The sequence below is a fragment of the Pelodiscus sinensis genome, chromosome 6 (genome assembly GCF_049634645.1).
Source record: "Pelodiscus sinensis isolate JC-2024 chromosome 6, ASM4963464v1, whole genome shotgun sequence".
In the NCBI taxonomy this organism is placed as follows: domain Eukaryota; kingdom Metazoa; phylum Chordata; order Testudines; family Trionychidae; genus Pelodiscus; species Pelodiscus sinensis.
The window spans coordinates 52,836,225-52,863,052 of NC_134716.1; the positions used below are offsets into that span (position 1 = coordinate 52,836,225).

Consider the following 26,828-nt stretch of genomic DNA (forward strand, 5'->3'; position numbering starts at 1 on the left):
AAAAAATGTGTCATTGCATTTGGCCAAATTGGATAAACAAAACTAATCATAAAGTATCTTCTCTGATCATACTGATAAAATCCAAACTTTATCAGGAATAATTACTATAATAACTCTGCATAGTGCATTAAATATTTCTCCTTTCTTGCTCTTTCTTCCTTCCCTCCCAGCCTGTGGGACAGTGGTCACCAACCAGTAGATCAGGAACTACTGGTAGATCTTGGAACCTTTGACAGGTGATCCTGAGAGGTTTCACTGGGAGGCTATCAAGTGCTGGCACTTCATCTGCCTTTCTCAGCACTGCTGTGCTGTTCCTGCCCTCTGCCTTGGGGTTTCCCCTCCGCCCTGGGAGTCTCCTGTTTGCTGTGCAAGACACAGGAAGAAGAGAGGGTGATGATGTCAGGGTGCCTCTCCCTGTACCCCATCTCCACAGAGCAAAGGGGGGAAGGGATGGAGAGAATTTTCTGGCTGACTTTTGGGAGTGGTGCAGGGCCAGGGTAAGGGTGAGCTGACCTTAGGTCAGAAGCCACCTGTGGCAAGCAGTGCCTAGCTGGAGCTTGCATTCTGAACCCTGGCCCAAGTCCTAAACCCCTCCTGCCCCCCAACCCTCTGCCTCCAGCCTGATAAAAGCTAGTGAGCATGTGGGAGGGTGGATGTAGTGAGCAGGGGCAGGACCTCAGAGAAGGAGTGGGAAGGAGGCAGGGCAAGGGTGTTTGGGTTTGAGGTAGATCCTGAATTGCACTTTAATTCAAAAAGTGATCTTATGCTTAAAAAGGCTGTAGACCACTGCTGTAGGAGTTAAATGTTTGTTTGCATGTCAGAGGGTATGTCTAGATTAGATTATTTAAATCACCGCTTCATTTTCCTATGTCTAGTAAACTCATCTACATGGCTCCGTTGACGGAGCCATGTAGTCTAGACATACCCAGAGTGAGCTCCTGTGTTAAGAGCTCATTGACCTACAGCTAACTTGGAGAAATTAATCTTGCATCTATTTATTTAATTAGGCTAGTTCATAAATTATGTTTCTCCCCTGCAGGAGTGAGCTCCGTAGTCCAGTCCATGTGAATATTTTGTCTCTGACACTCATGAGCTTCCACCATTGGTTGAAAGTCTCATTGCTCTGGGAAGTTATAGTCATGGAGAAAGAGGCAATATTAAGGGAGCAAGGACCTATCCCATGGATGGCTTTGATGGGGAACCAGTCCATAGGGAGAGGAGTACTCACATGATGTGTTCAGTGATGTGTGTGGCTAAACAGGCAAGCAGATATGTTTTGTACTATTGTGACCTGGATTTTTCAGGCTATGTCTACACTATGGAGTCTTTTCCGGGATACCTGAGTATCCCAGAAAAACTACACCGTGTCCAGGGAATGTGTCTGCTCTTCCAACATTTTTTGCGGATGAGCAGATGCTCTCTTTTGGAATCCCTGTAAACCTTATTTCACGAGGAAGAAGGGCTCTTCCAAAAGAGGAGATTTTACTGAAATTTGGCCCAGTGTAGATGGGCCAAATTTCGGGAAAAGCCTCTTCCGAAAAAACAATTGGAAAAAGGTACACAAATTGCGGAGTGCAATTTGCATATCTTTTTCTGAAAAGGAAGTGTAGTGTAGACATAGGGTATGTCTAGACTACCTAGTTTTGTCGACAAAAGTGGACTTTTGTCGACAAAACTATACCAGCGTCTACACTACCACTGAGTTCTGTCGACATAACGTTGACAGAACTCAGCAGTTTTGTCGACGCTGGTATACCTCATTTTACGAGGCATAACACCTTCTGTCGACAGAACTCTGTCGACTGAAGGTGTTATTGCCTGTAACACTGCGTCCAGACTACGGAGTTCTGTCGACAAAGCAGCTTGCTTTGTCGACAGAACTCAATGTGTCTGGACGCTCTTTGTCGACGGAAGTTTTGTCGACAGTATCTGTCAACAAAACTTCCGTCGACGAAATGCGGTAGTCTAGACGTACCCTTAGTCTCAGAGAGGATAGCTTTCTTTACAGAGATAATGAGCTGCAATAATCAACGCCAAAGATTATGAATGTGTAAATCACTGCCTCCACATCTGAATCTGATAGGAGGATAGAATGCAATTGCCTGGCTAACCAGTTGCATGTAGAAGAAAATTATTTTGCCACCATAAGTTTGTGGGCATCCAACAGCATTAAATAGTCCAGAAAGACTTAACTTATCTACAAGCAAGTCTATTTAGTAGTAGATGATGTCGTGGATCAGATGACTACTTCTAAGCACTTTACACTGTTTTTTACCAGGATCACTGAATTCATATTTAGCCAGCTGCTCCTGATGATACAGATTTTCTTCTGACTAGGAGTAGAAAAAGGTCAGAGATGGTACTGACTGTCTGTGTCTAGACTGGCCACTTTTTCTGGAAAAGCAGCCGCTTTTCCGGAAAAACTTGCCAGCTGTCTACACTGGCTCCTTGAATTTCCGCAAAAGCACGGACGATCTCATGTAAGATTGTCAGTGCTTTTGCGGAAATACTATGCTGCTCCCGTTTGGGCAAAAGTCTTTTTCCGAAAAACTTTTGCGCAAAAGGGCCAGTGTAGACAGCAAAGATTTGTTTTCCGCAAAAAAGCCCCGATCGCGAAAATGGCGATCGGGGCATTTTTGCGGAAAAGCGCGTCTAGATTGGCCATGGATGCTTTTCCGCAAAAAGTGCTTTTGTGGAAAAGCGTCTTGCCAATCTAGACGTGCTTTTCCGAAAATGCTTTTAATGGAAAACTTTTCTGTTAAAAGCATTTCTGGAAAATCATGCCAGTATAGACGTAGCCACTATGTTTGACAGAAGAGAAATGTAGATCTGGGTATTGTTTTTGAAGATTTACTTCTATTAAGCACTTCCCGGGTACAACATCTTTACAGATAGTCCTAAAAATCTCTCTTTGTTCCTAACACAACCTTCGGATGAAGAAATGAGAAAAAAAACTGCTTATAGAATATCCTTGTTCAGTGGAGAGTTTTTTCCTCTGGTGATGTCTCAAGATAACCATGTGTGTCCACCAATTAGAGGCATTTATTCAGATTGTACTGCCTAATACTCCAGCTGCTTATCACTGAATTTGTCAGAGTTCTAGAGAGAGTGTGTATGTGTGTATGCCTGTTCTTGCTTGACTGCCACAGCTGGTTTCGATCAGGCTCCTATAAAAAGGAAGTTTCAATTAGCACTGATCCAAACATATTCTGGAGATACATTTTTATGGCTCCTTGACTAATAGCGTTCTTTGTTCATAGTGGTGTGTGACTCTAAAACAAAACACAGCCAGAACTGTGAGTCATCGCTGCAAGGACTGTACTTTGTTGCAGAGGTCAGGCTCTGCCAAAACCAGAAGAATTAGCTAGCCAAATTGAATTAGCGGCTGAAACACATTAATTTATGCTACATAAATGTTATTGTGGCCCTGTGGGCAAGTACTTAGGTCATAGGCTTTATGAACTATTTGCAGCAAGACAGCTTACTAGTCATAAATCAGCACTAGAACATACCTTTGGAAAGTATTTACAGATCCTCACTATTCCTCCCACCTTCCTTTCCCATCTTGAGCCATTGTGATGGCTCACAATTTTGCATGTTTTACAATATTTAATACACAAGTAGTGAATTAATGGTTTGTGTAGGCCTATCCTAGGTCTAGCTGAAACACGGCCATCCATTATGCTTGTGGCCCTTTCCACAGGCAGCTGTGTGTTTATCATTCCAGACAGCTCTCAGTGGGTACAGAACTCTGGCTCAGCACCAGCTTTTCGAGTCAATGCAGCTGTGCAGTAAATGGAAACCTTGATGCCTCAAATATACACACAACCAAGCCCTGACAAGGCTGTTTCTCTTCTGGGGAGGAATTAGATCCACTTATGGCTAGATTATTTCTAGAGTAAGAAAAGTAGAAATAAGTGTTTTCTGGCTGCAAATTGTGGCAACTGAGGAAAGATGCCAAGAAAGGCTTATGCATAAATGATAGTGTTTAAACTTGTTTTTATGTGTTTGGATGAGTCTATGCCAAAAATCTGACAGGGCCCCATTGTTGGAACTTTTTCATTGTGAGATGACTGACTGCACACAGTGAACATTTCACAAAGAATGAAATAATTGCGTGGCTTTGGTGTTTAAGCAGGTGTCAACAAATGTACACACTCAAGCCTAGTCTGAACAGCATTAGTGCAAATAGTGAGGAAATTACTTTCTAAGGCAGGTACACACTTTTAACCAAATTCACTTGACTGAATGTTGTAACTCAATTCTCTTTGGTTAATTTGGATTATGCTTGGCTTTGTACCAAGAGATTTTGTTGTTTTATTATTTGTTTTTCTCCAGTTTATCTGGCATTTCCATCCCCTTGCATCACAAACACTGCAGAAGCTGCGACACTGCGTCATGCTACGCATGCATCTTCCCGGACATTAGAGCAGAATAAATGCTTTGTCTTGTTTTTAACTGTAGTACAGCTAGTATTTTTTATCAGGCATCTCTGAGGGTATGTCTACACATTAAAGTTATTTTGAAATAACAGCCGTTATTTTGAAATAACTTTACTAGCATCTACACAGCCAAACTGCTATTTTGAAATTAATTCAAAATAGCAGAGCGCTTATTTTTAATTTGGTAAACCTCATTCCATGAGGAATAATGCCAAATTCAAAATAGCTATTTCGAAATAAGTGCTGTATAGACACTTATCTCAAAATAGGGGGCCTACAGACTTCCTAGGGTGCCTTGGTGGCCACTCCAGCCTCAACCAAGAACACTCCTCTCCCTCCCCGGAGCCCTTACAGGGGTTGACTCTGGCCACAGTGCCTGTGCCAGCTCCAAGCCTGCCAGCCCAGAGCCAGAAGTCACTGCCCCAACCCAGTGGCCCCAAAACATGAGCCAGCAAGCCACTGGCAGCCAGCCCTCCACCGCTCCCCAGGAGCAGTCTGTCAGCTCCCAGGAGCCTGACAGGGCTTGGAGAAGGCGGGCAACTTCCTGATCCACGGTGGAGATCATGGACCTTATTCAGGTGTGGGGGGGGGGGATAACCCAACATCCATGATCTCTGCACTAGATGGAGGAATGCAGCCGTCTATGGCAGGATAGCTGCCAGCCTGGCCACCAAAAGTCACATGCAATCCCAGGAGCAGGTTTGCATGAAAATCAAGTTGCTCCGGTGAGATCCCCAACCCTGAGCCCGGAGCTTCCCCTCCCCCTTCTTCCCCTTGCTTCCCCCTTCCAGCTCCCTCCTCCCAGGTTTCCCTCTCCCCTCTCCCACCTCCTTTCCCCAGCCTCACCAGAGTTTCATTCCCTCGCCCCAGTTTTGTTAAATAAAGAGAGTTTGTATTCATGAAAATACATGTATTTTATTTTACATCAGGAAGGGGGCTTAGGGAGCGTTAAGTGGAAGGACGTGAGGGAGGAATGAGGCAGAAGCCCCCAGTGGGGCAGTCATGGGAGGCTCTCTGTGCTCCTCAGGGTGGAAACTCTCCCGCAGGACCTCCTAGATACTGACAGCCCCTCAATAGACCTCCTGGATGGCAGCCTGCAGAAAGTGCAGCCAGGCTCACAGCAATGTGCCCAAGAGATGCACCAGAGTGCCCAGGGGCAGCTCTGGTTCCATGTTGCAGAGTGCTGTGGTATCCCGAGCGAGGGCAACCAGAGCACTCAGAGACAGAATGCTTTGCTGTCCCTCATTGAGGTAGGCAAGCAAGCAAGGAAAGCTGAGAACTGGCTTTTTGGGGTGGGGGTGGGGCAGGGGCCTTTAAGCACAGGCCTCAGATAGCCTCAGGCAGCAGCCACACAAAGTAACTCCTGACCTGATGCCCTGCCGGACCTGGTTCCAGCCGGCCTTAAATGCAATTCGGTGTCCACTCAGTGTGGATGCAATATTTTGAAATAGCAAAATGCTATTTCGAAATGCATTTTGTGTGTAGATGCATAATTTCGAAATAACTTATTTTGAATTAACTATTTCAAAATAAGATATTTCGAAATAACACTGTAGTGTAGACATACCCTGATACTGCAGCATCCCAAGGACACTATAACCCCATTTCAGATTCTAGACTGCAACTTGCACCTATTGATGTTTGCAGATATAGCACCTGTGCTGTAGTAATTCAGGAAAGGCTGACATTGGTCAGCCAATATAACAATTTTATTTCTGCTGTATATTTTAATTTAGATTATGATTGCTATCATGGCATGAAAATATTAATAACAATCCCTGCTAAAATTGTTCATGGGATGTCAAGTAGATGTTATACTTTAATAACTTTTCATTGTGCAGTTTAACTTTTCATTAGATTCATGATTGCTGCCATGTTTTTACATTCCCAGTAACAGAAAATATGGAAAGCATTACTTGGTTTTTAATTATCCTTTATATAAGTGAACTTATTTCTGCCATGTAAAAGCTGCGGGGGTTACCTTAGCTTTGCATAAGGACAAAAAATAGAGTCTGATCCTACAACCTTGACATTTATCTTTTAGGGGGTGTGTACATAGCATCATAACTCAAAATAAGATACACAATTTGCGTGACTTAAATTGTGTATCCATTTCGATGCTTGTTTTGTCATTTGGCGCTGTCTATACAGCACCAAATTTCAAAATACAGTGCTATTCTGAAACGTCCCTTACTCCTTGTAGAATGAGGTTTACAGGAACACCGGATTAATGAGCCTGAAATAACGGGCTTGCTGTGAAGACACAGGATAGGTATTTTGGGATTCTCTAGTATCAGAGGGGTAGCCGTGTTAGTCTGAATCTGCAAAAGCGGTGAGAAGTCCTGTGGCACCTTATAGACTAACAGAAGTGTTGGAGCATAAGCTTTGTGGGCAAAGACCCACTTCGTCAGATGCATGTAGTGGAAATTTCCAGAGGCAGGTATAAATATGCAGGCCAGAATAAGGCTAGAGATACGGAGGTTAATTCAGTCAGGGAGAGTGAGGCCCATTTCTAGCAGCTGATCAGGAGGTGTAAACACCAACAAAACCTGGACAGTCCCTACGTAAAAGAATAAATGGACACAAATCAGATACTAGGAATGGCAATATACAAAAACCTGTTAGAGAACACTTCAATCTCCCTGGACACACAATTGCAGATCTCAAGGTAGCCATCCTGCAGCAAAAAACTTCAAGATCAGACTTCAAAGAGAAACTGTTGAGCTACAGTTCATATTCAAGTTTGACACCATCAACTCAGGATTAAACAAAGACTGTGAATGGCTAGCTAACTACAAAAGCAGTTTCTCCTCTTTTGGTATTCACACCTATAGATCAGCTACTAGAAGTGGGCCTCATCCTCCCTGATTGGCTTCACCTTATTATCTCTAGCCTGATTCTGGCCTGCATATTTATACCTGCCTCTGGAAATTTCCACTACATGCATCTGACAAAGTGGGTTTTTGCCCATGAAAGCTTATGCTCCAACACTTCTGGGATTCTCCAGTATCCCGAAATAGCATTGTAGATAGACGTACCTTACTGAGGCCTGCTCCTGCAAAACACGTATTGACTTCAGTGGTACAGGAATCCAGTTCACACTCTGAAAGATTGCTGGCCAGGCCTATTAGAACTGTAAAAATATCTCTTTAGAGAAGATGCAAAATGATTTGTCTCTTGCAGGGTTAATTTTCAGAAATGATAAATGTATGCGTTTCCCATTATATTTGTATCTGGAAAAAAAAAGACAAAAACCATTACTAGAAAAAAATTCATCCTCTGTGACTTAATGGGTTTCTTTAGTTTTAATATATCTCAGCTCACTTTATAAAATCAGAGGCAAAACTATACTATGGCATTGGAGGTGAAATGAGTGTGTTTTTCCTAAATGAACATTTAATCAATAAAAGGGTTATGTCAGGTAGTTACTACATTTGATTTCCTATTTGAGGAAGTGGAGCTATGTATGACAATTATTCAGAGACCTGTGTAAAAATATAACCAAATAAACAAACCTCTGTAATCCACTTATACCTCACAGATGCCAATTGGTTAAAAAAGCCTATTAGGAAGCTATATGTATGCCTGTTTGGAGAAGCAGTTAAATCATGAATCTCTCTGCTCAATACCTGAGGCAGTCCGTTACTAAAGACCTTTAGTAACATGTTTCTGTTCTATTCAGAATGGACATAAAACAGAATAATTTAAAACATGTCAATAACTCAAGGCAAAAATGTCAAAACACAAGATGTATCAACTTCATAAAATTTAGTAAAGTTTACAAAATTTGGTCCAGTTTACACAGCGGTCACTGTTAGGTAGAATATTTCTGGCAGGGTTCAAAACAATTGTTATATATTTTAAAAGATTCTTTTAGCTAAAGTTACCTGCAGTAGTTCACTACTGCGAAATCCATTTGATAGTCAATACACTGAGCAATTTTTTAAAATTAACTAAATTGTTTTCTATCTTTTTCAAGAATATGCTCTGGAAGTCTGTTGTCAGATTCAGGCAGGATTACACCATAATATTTTTTGGGGGAGACAGGCTTTTATTGACAGTCTTCTACACTTTGCTACACGTTAGCCAATTTTACAGTAACAATGAGGTCTGCAACAATTTCTAACTTTCACTGTAGAACACTGGATAGATTTAAACACTGAAATATCAATATAGTTATTGTTTCCTTTACAAAAAATACACCACATTCATCCAACTAATATATTTTGGTGGTTAGACTGAATCTCCTGCTTTCAGAATGTTTTAGGGATGAAAAATTCATTTTGCAGTGTTTAACAACCCGCTCCCCCCCTTTTAAAGCTTAGCATGTCCATAGCACAGTAGTACCAAAAACAGTGATAAAACATCACAACAAATGTCATCTAAGTAGATTTTCTTGCACAAGAAACTTACCTGTAAAGATCTTCTTGCACAAGAAACCCTACAGTAATGTAGGGTTGGTTGGGTGGAATGGGCTGTGTTGTGGCAATGTGGTATTTTTCCTTTTGAGATTGAAGTTTAAATTGTTGCTATATTGGGATTATTTGGGACTTTACAGTGGTTTTAACTGAATTCGCTATAAGTAATGTTTGACAGTTTTGATTTATTGTGTGTAACATCTGGATTTGATTTAATGCACTGCTTATACTCTTGTTTTTGTGTCTTAAGTTCTGCATATTACTTGTGAGTTATTGTGGCTTCTATTTTTAAGTAATGTCATGCAAAACATTTGCACTAAACTTGAAATCAGGTGTTTCAGTGGCCAGATAATTCACTCCAAGGTTTACGTGACCCTCTGGCTGGCAACATGCAAAATTTCTCCAAATGTATTTGATTCATGACAATATCTAGGGCTATGTCTACACTGCAAAGAGAAGTCAGAAAAAGAGACACAAATTGTGAACAAGGCCAAATGTCAGAAAGAAGACTCTTTCAGAACATCCCTTCTTCCTCATAAAATGAGATTTACAAGGATGCTGACAAAACCCATCCTCTTTTCTGACTTTTTTTCCGGAAAAGCAGATGCATTCCTTGGATGTGGCAGAGCTTTTCCGGGATACTGGAGGTATCCCGGAAAAGCTCTGTTGTCTAGACATACCCTAGGATTTATTTATCTAAAATGTGGATAATATAGACATATTATTAGTTTTTTAATACTATTTATGTGTGTATGCATGACTTTTAAAATGTGCCTGCCAGAATTCTCAGAATCACATTTAAAAAAAATCTACCATATCCCCACCCCTAACTCTTTTGAGCCAATATACAATGTGTGATGCATCAATTTCCAATTGTGTGGGGGTTAAGACAAATGCCAATAAATGTGACATCAAGTACTCTGCACTATCCCTGAATTAAGCAGGAGATTGACAATGTCACACAGCATGGATGAAATGCAAAATCTCTGATCTGTTAAGTGTCCAGGAATTGTGCAGCTGCTTGAGAAATCAATGTATTTGTTTAGCTCAAAATGCTTGTGAATTATAATAGAGATCACTTAATAGAAAATCATCTCAACCAGGGAAATATTTGAGAGAGATATTCTGAACCTTAGGTCATTTTAGTGTATTCATTGTGTCAAACATGCTTGCTGACAAGGTCACTCAGGGCAGGAAAGATATTGAAAATATATTTAATATGCTTATCATTATCACATGACTGAGAGTGCTTGTATTCTTTCTCTGAAAGGGAACTGGTGTTAACTTCAGATCCCAAAGAAAATGCTGGCACTTTGACAACTGTGATCTCTTGTGGAGGTAATTGTTAATATGGAACTTAAATCCATCTTTTTGTAGTTGTGCATGCCTTACTGTGAGATTTGGGGGGTGTCTGTGTGGTTCAAGGACAACTTGCCATGATTAGTATGCTGCCCTTTCTTTTCTCAACATGTACACAGAGTCAGATTCTGAATCTGATATAGCTTTCACTGGTTATACTGTGCTTAATACCATTGCTTTCTATGGAAGTTCCTCTATTCTCCACGGCTACGTCTACACTGGCACCCTTTTCCGGAAATGCTTAAAACGGAACAGTTTTTCCATTATAAGTATTTCCGGAAAAGCGGGTCTACATTGACAGGATGCTTTTCCAGAAAAGCACTTTTTCCGGAAAAGCGTCCATGCCAATGTAGACGCACTTTTCTGCAAAAAAACCCAGATCGTCATTTTCGCGATCGGGGCTTTTTTGCGGAAAAGACTACTGTGCTGTCTACACTGGCCCTTTTCCGGAACAATTTTTCTGGAAAAGGACTTTTGCCCAAATGGGAGCCGCATAGTTTTTCCGGAAAAACAATGACGATTTTACATTAGATCATCGTTGCTTTTCCGGAAAAGTAAGCGGCTGCTTTTCCAGAATAAGTGGCCCAGTGTAGACACAGCCCCCTTGTGTAATGACTTCAGAAGAATCAGATATAGGTGTAGTATGACTTCTATTTTGAGGGAAGGGGTTCAAGCCAGCTCCATATGGCAGATCAAGAGAGGAAGAGCCACCTCCACCCCAGTTCACCCCAGAAAGCCACCTAGTCTGTTATGATTGTGGTGAGGAGGCTTAGCCAAAAATTATAACTCAAAGGTGGGAGACTCAGCTCAAGAATTTGAAAACAGCTTAAGGTGCAGGGAGAGGCTAGCTCAGGGTGTAGAAAGAGGAATATCTAGGGGCCCTGTGCAGGAAGGCAGGTAGTTCAGGGTTCAGGAAAGGGTAGCTCAGGCCTGTGTGTGGGCAGGGGAGTTCCTAGGGGCTGTGTGAGAGCAACAGGTAGCCCAGGGGGCAGGGCAGGGGTACCTAGGTGCTGTATGTGGTGAGGGGGTAGCTAAAGGCTATGTACCCTGTTCCCTGAGGGTTCTGCCATTCATGGAGCTCTGTCTCCCAACCCTGTGACTCGTCCCACCTGTGTGAGAAAAGGGGGCTTGCAGTTGAGCTTTTAATGATTTGCCCCAGTAGCAGAAGGAGCGAAGGGAACACGATGGCACCAGCCAGAGGAGCAGTTGCAACACACTGCCTAGCTCCAGCTTCGGGCTTCCATGCTAGGGGGCAGGGAAGGAAGTGTGACTGTCTCTGGGACTGCCCCCAGCAACATCCACAGTGCTCCCCTGCTCTGCTCCTGGAATCAGAGGGCTTCTGCTACATGGGGAACATGAGGATCTGGGACACAGCCCTGCCACTCTTGGCTTCAATGAGGAGAATACACTGGGATGTCAGTCCCTCGGCCTCTGCTTTCAGCCACGTGGGGGTCACCAGCATTCTCTTTGGTGTCCTCTCTTATTTTTACTCTCATTTCTGATTGACTTCATACAATATATCATTAAGAAACCTTTGTACAAATGGCTCTTTCAAGTATTTCTGAAAACTGTAACCCATAAATGTATCTTTAATTTATATGGATCATTCCTGACCAGCTCTGCTTTGTTAAAACCTTCATTGTTATCACAGAGTAATCTTTGCATAAGCAGGACTGTGACTGACTCCAATAGATATATTGGCTTCAGTGAAACATTTGCCTGCATTAGGGTGGCAGGATGAGGCTCTGTATTTTCTATCTTTAACTTTGATTTAATATAATCTTTATGGTTGTTTCTTTTTTGAAGTGGGCAATAGTGATTGTCGAATTAGTCTAATCATTACAACCTCACTCTTATCAAGCCATTTTGTTTAAAACATAGACATTATGTTTCCTGAGGATAAGGTTAAAATTGGAATAACAATGAGAAGTCCTGTGGCACCTTATAGACTAACAGATTTATTGGAGCATAAGCTTTCATGGGCAAAGACCCACTTCGTCAGATGCATGTCATGGAAATTCCAGAGGCAGTTATAAATATACAGGCATAAGAAAAGAGTTCCAATCAAGAGTAAGGCTAGAGATAATGAGGTCAATTCACTCAAGGAGAATGAGGCCCACTTCTAGCAGCTGATGTGGAGGTGTGAACACCAAGAGGGGAGAAACTGCTTTTGTAGTTAGCTAGCCGTTCACAGTCTTTGTTTAATCCTAAGCTGATAGTATCAAATTTGCAGATGAATTGTAGCTCTGCAGTTTCTCTTTGAAGTCTGTTTTTGAAGTTTTTTTGTTGCAGGATGGCTACTTTTAAATCTGCAATTGTGGGTCCAGGGAGATTGAAGTGTTCTTCTATAGGTTTTTGAGTATTGCCATTCCTGATGTCTGATTTGTGTCCGTTTATTATTTTACATAGGGACTGTCCAGTTTGGCCGATGTATATAGCAGAGGGGCATTGCTGGCACATGATGGCATATATTACATTGGTAGATGGGCAGGTGAATGAGCCCGTAATGGTGTGGCTGATGTGGTTAGGTCCTGTGATAGTGTCTTTGGTGTAGATATGTGAGCAGAGCTGGCATCAAGGTTTATTACAGGGATTGGTTCCAGAGTGGGAGTTACTGTGGTGTGGTGTATAGTTGCTGGTGAGAATTTGCTTCAGGTTGGTGGGTTGTCTGTGGGTGAGAACTGGCCTGCCTCCCAAGGTCTGTGAGAGTGGGGGATCATTGTCCGGGATGGGTTGTAGATCGCTGATGATGTGTTGGAGAGGTTTTAGCTGGGGACTGTAGATGATGGTCAGTGATGTTCTGTTGTTTTCTTTGTTGGGCCTGTCTTATAGCAGGAGGCTTCTGGGTATATGTCTGGCTCTGTTGAAACTGCAGAGCTTCAATTCATCTGCAAATTTGATACTATTATTTTAGGATTAAATGAAGACTGTGAATGGCTAGCTAACTACAAAAGCAGTTTCTCCTCTCTTGATGTTCACACCTTCACGTCAACTTCTAGAAGTGAGCGTAATCCACCCTGAGTGAATTGACCTCGTTATCTCTAGCCTTACTCTTGATTGGAACTCTTTTCTTATGCCTGTATATTTATAACTGCCTCTGGAATTTCCACTACATGCATCTGACGAAGTGGGTCTTTGCCCACGAAAGCTTATGCTCCAATAAATCTGTTAGTCAATAGAGTGCCACAGGACTTTTCGTTCTTGCCAATTCAGACTAACATAGCTATCTCTCTGATACTTGTTAAATTTGGAATTACTAGATTCAGAATTACGATGCTGGGTGACAATCACTGGCAGTTTTGCATATTTAAACCTTCATTTAGACTGGAAATTTAATGTAGTAAATATTCTGAAGTTTTAAATAAGAAAGTTGAAATAAAATTTGGCTACTGTGCTGCTATACTGTGCTAAAACAGTTTATGAATGGTCTAATGTGTCTTGGCCAGCAATTTAGATCACATTTATACATTTTAATGACTTTACTGTATCTGGCAAGGGGTTCGTAAAGCAGAATGTAAGTGATACTAGTCTTTGATCATTATTGTTGGTTTAGATTGTGACCCAACTGTAACACATCAGTGTGCTTGCCAAATAGATTGTCTGAATTTCTTAATTTGAATACTAAATGTACACTTCTTCGTCTACTATAAAAGCTCTTTCCTGTAAATGGAATAGAGAATTATTACATTCTAGCGTAGTTCAGCAGTATATTATTTATTGTATCTGTACCTGATTAATTAATAATTATTTATTAGGTCATATATTTATGGCAGAAGTTAGGGGGAGGGCTAATCAATCTTTTAATTTACTGTACCACTAACATAGCTGGAGTGACTGATTTATCAGATGCTGATTTTGAAAATATGGTGGCGTATTTGGTTATTTATCTGAGTGGCATAACACCTGCGTTTAAACTGTATTTAAAGGTAAATATTCAGCACAGTGGATTAGTCACATGTGAATTACATGAACATGAAGTATGTCTTAAGCACTTAAGGCACGATCGAAAGCCTCTGTGGATTAGATCCTAAACCCCTATGCATCATGTTAAAAATGTACCTCCTAATTTATTAGGTGTTTTTAATGCGTGTGAAGTCCTTTGCATTTGCAGAAGCTAAGGTCTCCAAATTGGATGTAGGATGGGAAATGACTCATCTGAGGAGCTGACACCATTACTCACTAGTTGTCTTGATTGAGAAATTATGGATACTCCTGCTATTCAGACGCAACACTGCACCTGAAAAGGGAAGCTAGGATTCAAGATAAATCAGCAAGTCCCACTCAGTCTAGTCCTCTGTCCACAACCTCTTTTCCCTCTTGTATTTGGGAGAGCAAAACTGAGGCCTTCAGGGACAGAAAGGAATAATTGCACTGGGCAGACCTCCACTGGTGCAGTTCCTGCCCTATAATGCTCTATTCACACTATTTAGGGCGCGCACAGTCTCTTTGCAATCCCCTCTATGCCAGTCAAGGGCTTTTAAACTGCTGGCCGTGTATGGTATCTTAACCTCATAGCATCTTTTGTGTCTGCTTTGAAACTGAGACCTTGCATCTCAATGGGGTTTCTCTTGGTGAGAGTGATAAAACTTTTGTGAATTGATTTGATTTTTGTAATTGTAGTGTTTTAAACAATTGGCAATAGTCATTTGTGAGTGTCTTCCAGAAAAAATGTTAATGTTTTATTTAAGGCTTTTTCAGAAAAGCTGGAAATTGTATCCCAAGGCCTCTGCGTTGTTGCAGCATGGCTGTAACTATGGTGACAGTTCCTTTTTTAGTAGTATTGGCCTAGTGTTCCCTAAACTCTGAACAGCATATTAAATCAGATCTGATTAAAGTGGGTTCCCATGATAGAGCAGAAGATTGCTTTAAATCCTTCTAATTTGTGACCTATGATTGCGCTCAGTTAAATGTGATATTAAGGTCAAGGTCTAACATAAAGTCACAGAGAACACCAGAAATTCATTACTACATTTTAATTCATGTAGTGACACAGCTGAGAACATGCTCCTTTACCTTTGACCTTAGCTGTAAAGGAAATCCATCTGTTCTTATTAGGTTATGCAAACCTCTGGAGAATAGGTTGCAAGGATTGTTAAGAAAATAAAAGGTCACAAAACTCAGACATCTGTGTAAACACCTTATCATTAATATTTTACTGCACAATTAATACAGGTCCAGTCAGTAAAATAAAAAAACTATGTGTGTAATAATGACTTTGACCTTTAATATTTAATAATAATGGTTATATAGATAAAGATAAAGTTTTGCATGGTGACAACCATATTATCCTGTTCATGTATGTGTATAATAAATTCAGAGTATAGATGTGTGTGTGCACTGTAAATACAATGTGTGCACACGCCTGCCTTACTATGTACACAGTGCATATACATACACATGCACTATTGAACTTAATATGGTTGTCAACACGCAACAAATAGTAGAAGCAAAGATGTAAGTCCAACATAATAATAATAATGTTTACAATAACATAATATATTAATGTAATAATATAATTAATGTAATAATATATTACATTTGGTAATGTGTCTTGCAGTAAAATGCATGGCTCCTAGCTGAGACAAATTCATGTTACAGGCTCACAATTTATTTGGGTTCCTTTGTATGTGTTTTTATATTAAAAAAAAGTTTTATTGCTGTGTTGGCTGTAGCTATTCAGCTGATACAAATGTTATATATTTGGTTATACCTTTTTTTAGCACTGTAAACTGCCTGTCAATCTTCATATTTGCAGAAAAAGAAAAATACACCAGCTACCCCACTGTGCTGAGTGTGACTGCATTGTAATGCCAGAAGACCAAGAGACAGGTGATGGTTTATGATAGAAATAAATCTTTTATGAGAGCAAACTTGGGAGAATTGCATGCTTTTGTAAGGGATATATCGCTACACAGTTATCACTGACTGTCTTCTCAAATGCATCAATTTGATAAGGCAGAGATTTTAATGCATCTAATCATGTACTGAGGCGTGAAAAAAAATGATAGGGTGCATATTTTCTGTATATAATTTTTAAAGTACTGCGTTTATTAATAGATGGTTAAATTGGTTTCCCAAATTCTATGGTACAATTTTTAGTGTTACATAGCACGCAACATTGATCGCTCAGTGCATTAGCTTATTATTGCATTCTGAAATGAGACAGTTGTTCTTTGTAAAAGATGTTACTTCAAATGAGAAAACAGAGAATCTAATTTTGTCTCTTCCAAATGTAAATATATAAAAAATGCAGTGTCTATATATACAGCATCTTCAGTGCACACATTGTAAATAGGCTCTATCATCATTATACTATATAGGTCATTATTATTCTCAGAATATACATAAATAGAAAAATGTCTTCCAGAAGATAGGTATAAACAAAAGTCTGCACATTTTACTTCCAGGCAAAAATCAGCTGCTGGTTTTTACTATGCACCACTCTCAAAATAAATGTTTTCTGAGATTGTTTCAGCTGACATCACCCCCCAGAAGAATTCCATTTTCACAATTAAATAATTCACAGGTTAGACCATTGCCACTGGGTACATAATTGATAATAATATTCACACACAAATCCACCAATCTACACTTTTTTGTTTGTGAGAAATCTACCAAAGGTGAAAGTTACTTTCCGAATCCTATTGATTAATGAACTCAAAAAGAAGGGTTGAGTTTTAGTCTTCCCTCTGTTACATTTGACTTTTATAATATCTTGCAGCTGTTGTGCATAGCACTTTGCACTTATTTAGTTTGTAAATACCAGTACTAACATTCTACATTTTACAGGTGAGGGAACTGAAGTCAGAAAAGTTAAATATTTGTTCAAGAAACAGCACTAGCAAGTCAGTATCAAAACTGAAGAGTAACAGTAGGACAAATCTAGTTCTCTGTGCTTCTTTGGTTATTTCTGTTGTTCATGAATGCTAAGGTATCCAAGCCTTCTTTCCTAGAAATATACTTAATTATTGTGCATTATAGTCTAAATTGTGACCACCAGCTCAGTGCATGTGGCAGAGGCTGGTCCCCTTGTACTGTAGGGAGATAAGCAACCTCAACCTTATACTTTCCCTGGCAATTTAGGTGCTCTTGTTGGCATGTTAGGAGTGTTGTTTTTATGCCTCCTACCCCACGTTCACATGTAAAGAAGCAGATATATGGAGGCTACTGTGCCCTACATCCTGGTCTATCTGTAACAAGAGTTGTGAGCACAAAAGGGAAAGTGGGTTGCTTATATACTTGTGCAGGCATCAAGAAGGGTCACAATCAGTGTTCCCTCTAAGACTTGGGGGAAGCACAGCTTCACAGGTGATTAATCAGCCCTGCCCAGTCAGTCAGCTCAGTACACTAAGCCCTGAACCTCTGACTGAGTGGGACTGATTAATCACCTGTGAAGCTGTGGTGCTGCACAACTTAGGGGGAATTCTGGTCAGAATTAGAATTTGAATGATTCCATCCATGATGCTGTCACAACAAAAAAAATATTCACTTATTACGTTGCCATTCCCATTGGTAAAGATGAACTCTTTATTTCCATTGAGTTTACTGCCTATTCAGTTCAGTCACATATCTTGTCCATTGTGTTCAATCCTATGGATGAGGTCTCTCTCTGTCCATTCATGGAAGTCAGTGTAGACTTATTGTGATGGGGCATGGCTGCCCCGCACTCCAAACCCCTCGGCGTCTGCCATGTTTGCAGCGCGAGGGGTCGAGTATTGTCTCTGTGCGGGGTGCTTGCATGCCGCAAGGCAACCTTGCGACCCTAAGGCAATGGCGAGCATGAACTGTGGTGGACGGGGGTGAGCAGGAACGCCAGAAGTGACGTAGTGGCAAACAGGAGGGACCCAAAGGGGCGGTGCGGAGTGATGTCAGGGGAAACAGGGGAGCGGGCGGTTCAAAAGAAGCGGGAGTGGCTGCACGGAGGGGAGGAGGGTGAAAGAAGCGAAGAAAGAAGAAGGTAGCAAGGCAGACATTGGGAAGAAGGGAAGGAAAAGGGTGAGCCTCAACTTGGTGAGAGCACTGCTGCCAGAGTCTCTTGGTGGGCAGAGAGACGCCAAGAGACCGAGAGAGTGCGGAGAGGAAGCAGCCCAGGGCAGGACAACTGATTGAAGCCCATGGGCTGGCGTGTTTCAGCAAGGAGCCCCGTCAGCCAGACAGGACCAGAAACAGTCTCTGTCCTTAGGGCCCTGGGCTGGGGCCTGTGAGTGAGGCCTCAGCCCCCCTCACACCACCACCAGAAGTGGGAGTATACTGGCGATTGGGAATCACGAGCTGATGTTCTCGAACTGTGGTCAGCGCCAATAGAGTGGGTTAGCTCGGGGTGAGATGGATGTGAGAACTTCAAAAATAAGACTAAAAAGGGAGAAGTGATGAGGTCAAGGGGCCGATGAACGTTCTTATTGATACAAGCAATATACGTGTCCTATAGGGCCCGGTCACACACATATATTTTGTACAGGTTGAATCTCTCTAGTCTGGCACTTTGTGGTCCAGCAACATCCATGGTCTGGCATGATTTTAGTTAAATGGATGTTCGCTTATCATAGGTCTGCCAAGCTTTCTGCAGTCCCATAAAGTTTGCTTATAGCCACCTTTCCTGGATCTCAGTGTTCTGTGCTCTTATTTAGCTCTAATTTACCCCTCAATGTCTTCTAAGAGCCCAATAAGTAGTGGAAGTGTTAGTAATGCTGCTAGACAATATTGACCCCCTGTGATTTGGCAAATTTTCTGGTTTAGCGCTTGTCAGGTCCTGAGGGTGCTGGACTAGAGAGGTTCAGCCTGTACAAATATATGTACTTTTCTGCAGAGATGCCCTTATCTAGTCTTGCTTTCTTCCTGTCCTAATACTAGGTGGGTTCTCTCAGTTAAGAACAGGTTTGGCTTTCATTAAAAGTCTTTTTTGACATGTTTTGTATATTTTATATATCTTTTTAATTTGTTATTCTCTGAGCCCCATCTGGGAACCAACACAAAGTGTCTCTTCCCAGAACTCCCACTCTAGGAATGTTCTGCGATGTTGAAGTGCAGGATGTATGATTATGAAGCCCAGAACTAGCCTGCAATGCAGTCGTTTAATCTCCTGCCAAGAGTGTAGACATGTGCAATGGATGAACATCCAAGTTAATAGATCTAGTTCAGATTAGCATTCAGAGGTTTGGATGATTTATCCAAATGGTTCAGATATTTTTCCAACTGATCAGAACCTTCAAGGATTCCTCATGTGGCCATTTCCCTCTTTGCGTGTCCCTCTCTCCCACAATAGCTGGGTGAGACCTAAACCCCATCTTTCCAATATACCTACCTTTCTAGTCCTATTTCAATACAGTCTTTGCACCTGTGGTTCCCTTACCACCAACACAGTCCTCACTCTTTTACCCCACCTATCTCTGTGTGTGTTCCAGAATTTTCTTCTTTCAGCTTATCCTGATTTCTTCCTACATTCAGTGTTGTTTTATTTGAGAGAGGGGCAGCTGGGGTGCCAGTTCTGGTGGACTTGGTGAGTCCTTTAACATTGTATACTCTGTATTTACTTTATATATTATGTGTGCTTACATTTTCTGTTTATTTAAAGCCATGCTGGCTTGTCCAGATGGTATATTCCTCTCACATCAAACATGTTTGCAGGCTATTGGTTTATTTTAGCAAGCCAGTGAAATTGCTTTATGATCCCATAAACTGACTGGATGAAGGCCAGTTTCTTCTTGTAGGTTAATGAGTGGGTTGCACCAAGAGCAGCTTTTTTTCAAAACATAAGCACTGTTTGACCAGCAGATAGTCAACAGCTTAACTGCGGGTAGAGGTAGTAATGGAACAAAGAGAAGTAGTAAGGAATACAGTATGCAGAAGAATAACGTATCATTAAATTGAAGGCTCTGTATAGTTATATCTTACAGGATCAAAAATAAAATAAATATGAATATTAATACTTAATATGACTTGCTTCAAACAGAGCTATGCAAGGAAATCCTGGGAAACATGATTAAATATGTGTACACATGCACTCATAGATGTAAAATCTCTCTCTCTATAAAAAAAATGCCTTGTGAGATGACAAAGCGACCTCATCATGTCACAGCATCCCCAGGCTAGGGATAGGCATGGCTGGGTAAAGCCCCACACCCACACAGCAGCCGGGGACAAGGAATGGCTGGGCCTGGCCTGGCGCACCACAACCCATGCTTCCCTGACTGCAGATTTGGGCCTGGAGTGGCTTCGCCCAGGAGAGGAGTGGTTAGGGTTAGGCCATGGCTGGGAGGGGGAGAGTGGTGGGAGAGAGACAAAGGACACATGCTGGCACAGCTGTGGGTGGGGGTTGCAGGGAAAGGAGAAGGGGCCTGTGCTCGCGTGGGGAAGAGGGAGGAAGGGAGATGAGGCCCCAGGTGGTGCGGCTCACGGGGGGGAGGGAGAAGGGGCCTGAGGTGGCAAAGCTATAGCCTGGCCTTCCCCAGTGGCTGGGGAGAGCTGGAGTTGCCTATCTCTCATGAGAGGGGTTTAGGAAGCCTAGTGAGCAGAGAGCACAGCCCCCCAGGGGTATGCATTAGTCTGTCATTGTATTTCAGTAAGTTGAGAAGTGCTTTGAGGGATATTTCCCCTCCTCAGAAACACAAGAGGCATCTTTAAAATGATAGTGCTCAGGATACTGATGGATTTACATATTACAACACAGCAGTAATATGTTTCTTTGTCTTCCTGTCTTTTTTTTCTTGTTAACAAATAAAGGGAAGATTAATAACTATAAGTAAATTTACTTAATCTAAAATCAATAGATAGGTAGACAGATTTTAAAAAAATTAAATAGGCAAAAAGACAATGGGAGAGAAGGAAATTTTGAAGAAGGCTTAGTGAAGTGTATTGCATGCTTCACTTCAATTTAGATATTGTGATCCTTACACAAAGAGGCTGTCAGCAGCAATTTTCTTCACTTTTTACTCAACCTATTGCCAGAACACTATAGGGGAAATAAAAGGTAAATGAACTAAGCTTCTTTCTGGAGTGTAATAGACAACATAAAAGTTAAATGGGCCCATACAGGATAAAAAAAAAAGCTAATAACATATGCAGTGTAATTAGGAAAAATAGTTTCTTTGACTATAACCACCTCTCTTTAAGGACTATTGAATATGTGGGAAGTTCTTACATATTTGTATGCATACACATAAAACCAGATCCTTGGAAATGCCTATTTGGCACAGGACAAAAGAGTTGACTTGTACCTCTCCCACCCACCTGACACCCAACCCAGTCTTTGGGCCAATGAATTGGGCTGAATGGTAGACCCCCCCCACCCAAGTGATTTTCCAGTAGAAGAAGTTCTTGAGAACCCAAGGGTATTCTGGCCACACACCCATTTTCCACTTTCTGAGTCCTCCCTACATGTCCTCTCTACTGACTCAGATTAGGAAGATTCTATAGTCTCTAAGAACTAGTCTGTTCTAATCCTATAAGGAAATTGTCCTTTATAGACTATATCAGTGAATATATAAGTAATCCCTGGGCCAGTCATAATTTACTTAAAAAGTAATGTACTTAAAAGTTTGCCTGTGGTCTGAGTTATATATTTTATATTTAGTGCAATAATGCAAACCAGAGGGAAAAACATTTGTTGATCTGCTCTACAGTGTCATTATTATTTTCTATAACATAGGAGATTTTAAGCTTTCTTATTGTGTTTTTGGCCTCTTTTCCATTTTCTGTAAACTTTGACACTAACTTATTCAGGTTTCTTTACCTTCTGTACTGGCTGCTTTTATCTGATTTCAAATGGTTTCCTTAAATATATAAAGTTAAAACCCACTTTTGGTAACTATCATTTGCCACAATAGGGTTTATATATCTGCACACAATCAAAAATTGCTTATGCAAGGAGTGGATATGGAGTAGTGGAATAGTACTTCACACTTCATCTAATTTTAAAATGTTGTTTCCTTTGCAGGATGTATAAAATCCTGCTTTGCCATTTATCTCTCATAAACCACATGCTAAAGAGCCCCACTATCTTCATCACAAAGCGAAACAACCATATTAAAATTCATGATAAGGTGCATTAAGCACAAGGCAGCTTTAGTGGGCAACAATCACCAGTATCCTGGATACCTTTCTGTTTGCTGGAAGATCCTTTGGTTACCTAAATCAGATATGTGAAGTTTCAAAAACAGGTTTTAAAGCTCATTCAAACAAACATGAAACCTTTTTTAGCAAATATATGAAAGTAATAAATGCTTTATTCATAATCACTCATGTGTAAAAGTGGAGTCAAAAAGGCACCTAAAGGCCCAGATTTACAGAAGTACATAGGCATCTTGGATTTAGATGCCTGAGTCTCCGATTGGCTCCACTTCGATCCACAAAATTCCTGGTGATGCCCATAGACTCCGAAGTTCACTTGGTGCATATATTTTCAGGGTAAAAATTCCATATGCCGCTACATTTCTGCTCAACAGCTATTCACTGTTATCTCCTTTTAGGCATCCAGCCTCACCAAAGTCCCGTAGAAATCCACCAGAGAATGATAGGTGTTCTGGGAAAGAGATTTTTATTTGCCAATTGTGTTAAGACTGCAATTACCCTCATACTTACCCATGTTTTTGTTCTCTAGGCAGGCGAGGTTTAAAGGCACATTGCTGCTGTCAATTTTCCAGGGTTTGAATTAGAGGGGCTAGTTAAGACGGCTAATTCAAACTGAGATGGGTGCTCCCTTCAGTGCTGGTAGTCCTGCTTCCATGAGGAGTAAGGGAAGTTGAAGGAAGAATGTTCTTCTTTCAACTTCCTGCAGTGTGGACAGCACCAAAAGTCGAGTTGAAATATTTTACCTTCAGCTATGCAATTAACGTAGCTGAAGTTGCGTATCTTAATTTGACCTTGTCCCGTAGCGTAGATATACCCACTGTTTAATTATTAAATTTATAAGGTGGTAAACCTCAGTTTCTTTTTTTATACAGCAGATTAGTCTTGTTATATTTTTGTTGGTGTGCTAAGTTTTAAGATCATTTATTAATTGCCAAGAACCATTATTACTGTAATGCTTTGGTCTTTAGAATGATAAGTGTTGTAGGAGAAAGAAAAACCTCTAAACATGCTAAAATAGTAATTGAAAATACACCTCATGCTAAAAACCTGCTGGAGCTGGATGTGGTGATGTTGGAACCACTGAATAATATTTACACCAGTGGTTGGAGCATTCACCTGCAATGTAGGAGAGCCTGGTTTAATTGCCCACTCTCTGAGACTATTTTTACTTCCATTTCAGCCTCAACTGGCCCTGGCTATCCAGAAGGGTTGAGCACTGGGTCTCTCATCTCTTAAGTGGATGCCATTACAACTGGACTACAGGGTCTTCCTTTCCACTCACCCTTACACAGTCATTTGGCTCTTGACCAAAAAAATAAAAAAAAGACACTATAGTTCAGTAGTTAGGGCTCTCACATGGGAAGTTGGAGAAAACTGGTTCAATCCCACTGATTTGTCCCACTCATTTTCTACTGGAGCTCTTGCTCAGGTTTATTTCTAAGAGCTAGTCCCTTTGAGCCTTTTACCTGCATAGGAAAGTGGGTGCAAGTTACAATGCAATTACCACCTTATTTAGAAATACACAACTTATAAATCTTATCCTTGCTTCACGTTGACCTAAAACAGGGCCTCTGAGATACTTCAGGAAAGGTGTAAAATCTCACCAGGCCAATTGTCAATCTTTCCTGGAAAACAAAAATTCCTTCCTGATCCCAAAAGTTGGTACTTGATCAGATCCACATCATCTCAGAAATGCAGTTCAAACTATAAATACAGTTCAAACTCCATGATAAGGCAGGTAATAGCTGCTTTGCATACAGGGAGATGAGATGTACTGTGGTGTATGAAGGCACGGACTCCGGCCGGTGTAAGCATGAAATCGTTTTATTGCAAGATTACAACTATCTTTATACCCTCTAAACTTCCCAAAAGTCCACATCCTACTTTTTTACAAACTGCTTTTTCACAGCCCCAACACAGCATCCCCCTCCCAATCCCTGCTATGGTGGGAGGAGAGGGAACGGAGGGGCAAGGGATGTGATACGTTCAGATAAATTACTTTAATGGACGGTTTGCCTGGTATATACAGAAAAATACAGTACAAAGTCCTATGTGATCATATATCTCAAAGCTATTGTAATCCATACACATACGAGGACAGAATTAAAGTTGTGCATTCATCCCTAACTTTGGCATTTCATGACATTTGAGTGCTTATTCATATAAACTTAATGTGTAATGAACATAGTTTCTTTTTGTACTTAATTTCCTAAGGGATTATAAAAGGGGTGAAGGGTGCAGAGGAGAAAAAAAATCAAAGTAATTTTGAACTCAAGATTTTTAAAGCTTTGCCTGTTTGCAAATAAATTTACATACTAGGACTACAATTGCCTGGAACTGTGTAGCTGGATATTATGTGAATCCAGATGTTCTTCACCAACATTTTAACAATCTTGATGTGCATTAAACAACAAGCCAAATGAATGAAAAAGGATTAAAACTAGGGTTGCCAGCTCTCCCTGACTGGACAGATGAGACAACATTGCTGAAAGTAGTGTCTGGTCAGGATAGTTGGTCACCCTAAATAAAACTTTTAACAAAACAATCTGGAGAGCTTCTCTGATGAACTGTGGCGCACACAGCCATGTGGTGTTCCCAACTCCTATTTTCAGGGCTTATCTCCATATTCCTATGTTCATAATACTGTCCTTTTGAGGGAAATTCTCCAAACTATAATCTTCTACAAACATATATCTACATCTTACCTCTTAAAAGAACATATTAACTCTTATATACATAAAGATACATATACAGATATATGTATAAATATGAACAGCTGACAACTAACAACACATGTGTTAAACTTCGTACTACATTCCCATAAACCCCATGTGTCACCTACCTAGGGAGTAGAGGTTACAACACATCACTTCTGAGTGAATCTTTATCACTCACGTTCCTCAACTACCCCCTTTTAAGGCAGATTAGCAAGTCTCAGCATGACATTTGAGGTGGCATGAAAGAGCTTGGGTGATTGGTGTGGACCAACTGATCTTCTCTCTACTCTGGATGGGCAGCTTGAGAGTCTCTAGAATGCTGAGGGAATGCTGCAGTGATGTGCTTGGCAGTGCATAGCAGGTGTGCAGGTCCTTGGCTTTGCTACCCAGAATGTAAAGTATGTTTTGCAGCTCTATCTTGGTCTGTCAGCAACATGCATCATCACCTGACTCATCTTGATGGTCTTGTCCTTGAGTTTATCATGGAGTGCAAATAGAACATCTCTACCTGGATGGAAACTGGAGGGACCTGCTTGTGCATCTGGATTTTGTTAATTTTGCAAGCAACCCAATTCTTGAAATATATTTCTGAAGGAGTGCTTCATAGACAGGTTCAGTGTGAGTTTCTCACATACAGTCAGACATAAAATTGGTATCAACTCCTTGGGCACTAAAATGAAAGGTAGTCTGTATGTGTTTTTATGATGGGTGCGAGGAATGTACCTCCCTTTGCTCTGGTACATTCATCACTTCTATTTTTGTTGATCCCAGTTTTGGTCTTATTTTTAGTCTCTCATCATCTTGTTCAGACAGAATATTATAGTGGAATAATTGTTTCACTCGCTGTCATAGAAAATATCCAGTTCCTCTCATCAGGCTTGCTAGATCCCAGTATGTCTATGAAAAACTTTTCAACCAAACTGTCTCTCACTAAATGCACTTGACTTTTCTGCATTTGGGATTTTGCAAAATGATTATTTTCCCTACATTTATGACAGCTTCCAAAAGACAAAACACTGCTTGAGGTCCCATTGTGATGCACACCTTCCACATGACTATCTATATCTAGTTTCCTCCCAACTGTGGTCCCACTCTTTGATTTGACCTTATTCTGACTATATTCTTTTGTATTTAGTACATGGATAACCTCTTCTGATGAATGTAGCTCTTTGGCTTGTGCTTTTACATTTTCTGCTGCCCTGCATTGTCCACACAATGAATAAATAGAGTTAAGCTAATCACAGCTTGAGAACAAAGATCTGAGATGCCTCAGCCTGCATTATGGTGTATGGCTCCAGAGGAGTAAAGATTTTAAGTGTGATTTCACTAAGTCATCCCCTCCAGCAGAGCATGACAGTTCCATTGCTACTGAGGATACTTTCTGCCTATAAAGAAAATGTGTGTCCTGTAATAGAGATTCCCTCACAGTCCCATCACTTCCATCCTGAGACTATGCCACCCACTTTGGGGCTGGACTCAGAGAAAGGCAAGAGACATAGACTGAGGAATGTTCATTCCCCCTGCACAGTGATGGTGGTTATTCTAAGCTGAAAGAGACACTTGCTATTTATTTATATAATATTCATGCCTGTACAGGTTTTTTTAAAAGATAAAATAATTAATTCTCCCCTAGTGAGTAGATATGTTAGTATTAGGATCACCATTTCATGCCCAAAGTTACACAGAAAGTGAATCTGACCTAGTGGTCAGATTAATTCCCCACCATTGCTGGTTCAGCTGCACAAAAATAGTTAGGAAACTATTGTTGATTCCTCTTGCATACTCAGCTCATCCACCTCCTGGCTGCCGAGATATCCTTGAAGGAA

General features: G+C 40.9%; 1 protein-coding gene across 1 annotated transcript in view; it reads left to right on the plus strand.

Annotated features, from left to right (window-relative positions):
• The window catches only part of LOC142830058 (uncharacterized), a 405,158-nt gene that overhangs the window by 107,574 nt on the left and 270,756 nt on the right, over positions 1-26,828 (plus strand). Inside the window, exons 2-3 of the mRNA XM_075932894.1 lie at positions 10,131-10,198; positions 15,975-16,048. Coding sequence (XP_075789009.1) covers positions 10,131-10,198; positions 15,975-16,048 — 142 coding nt within the window. The remainder of the gene's footprint in view (positions 1-10,130; positions 10,199-15,974; positions 16,049-26,828) is intronic.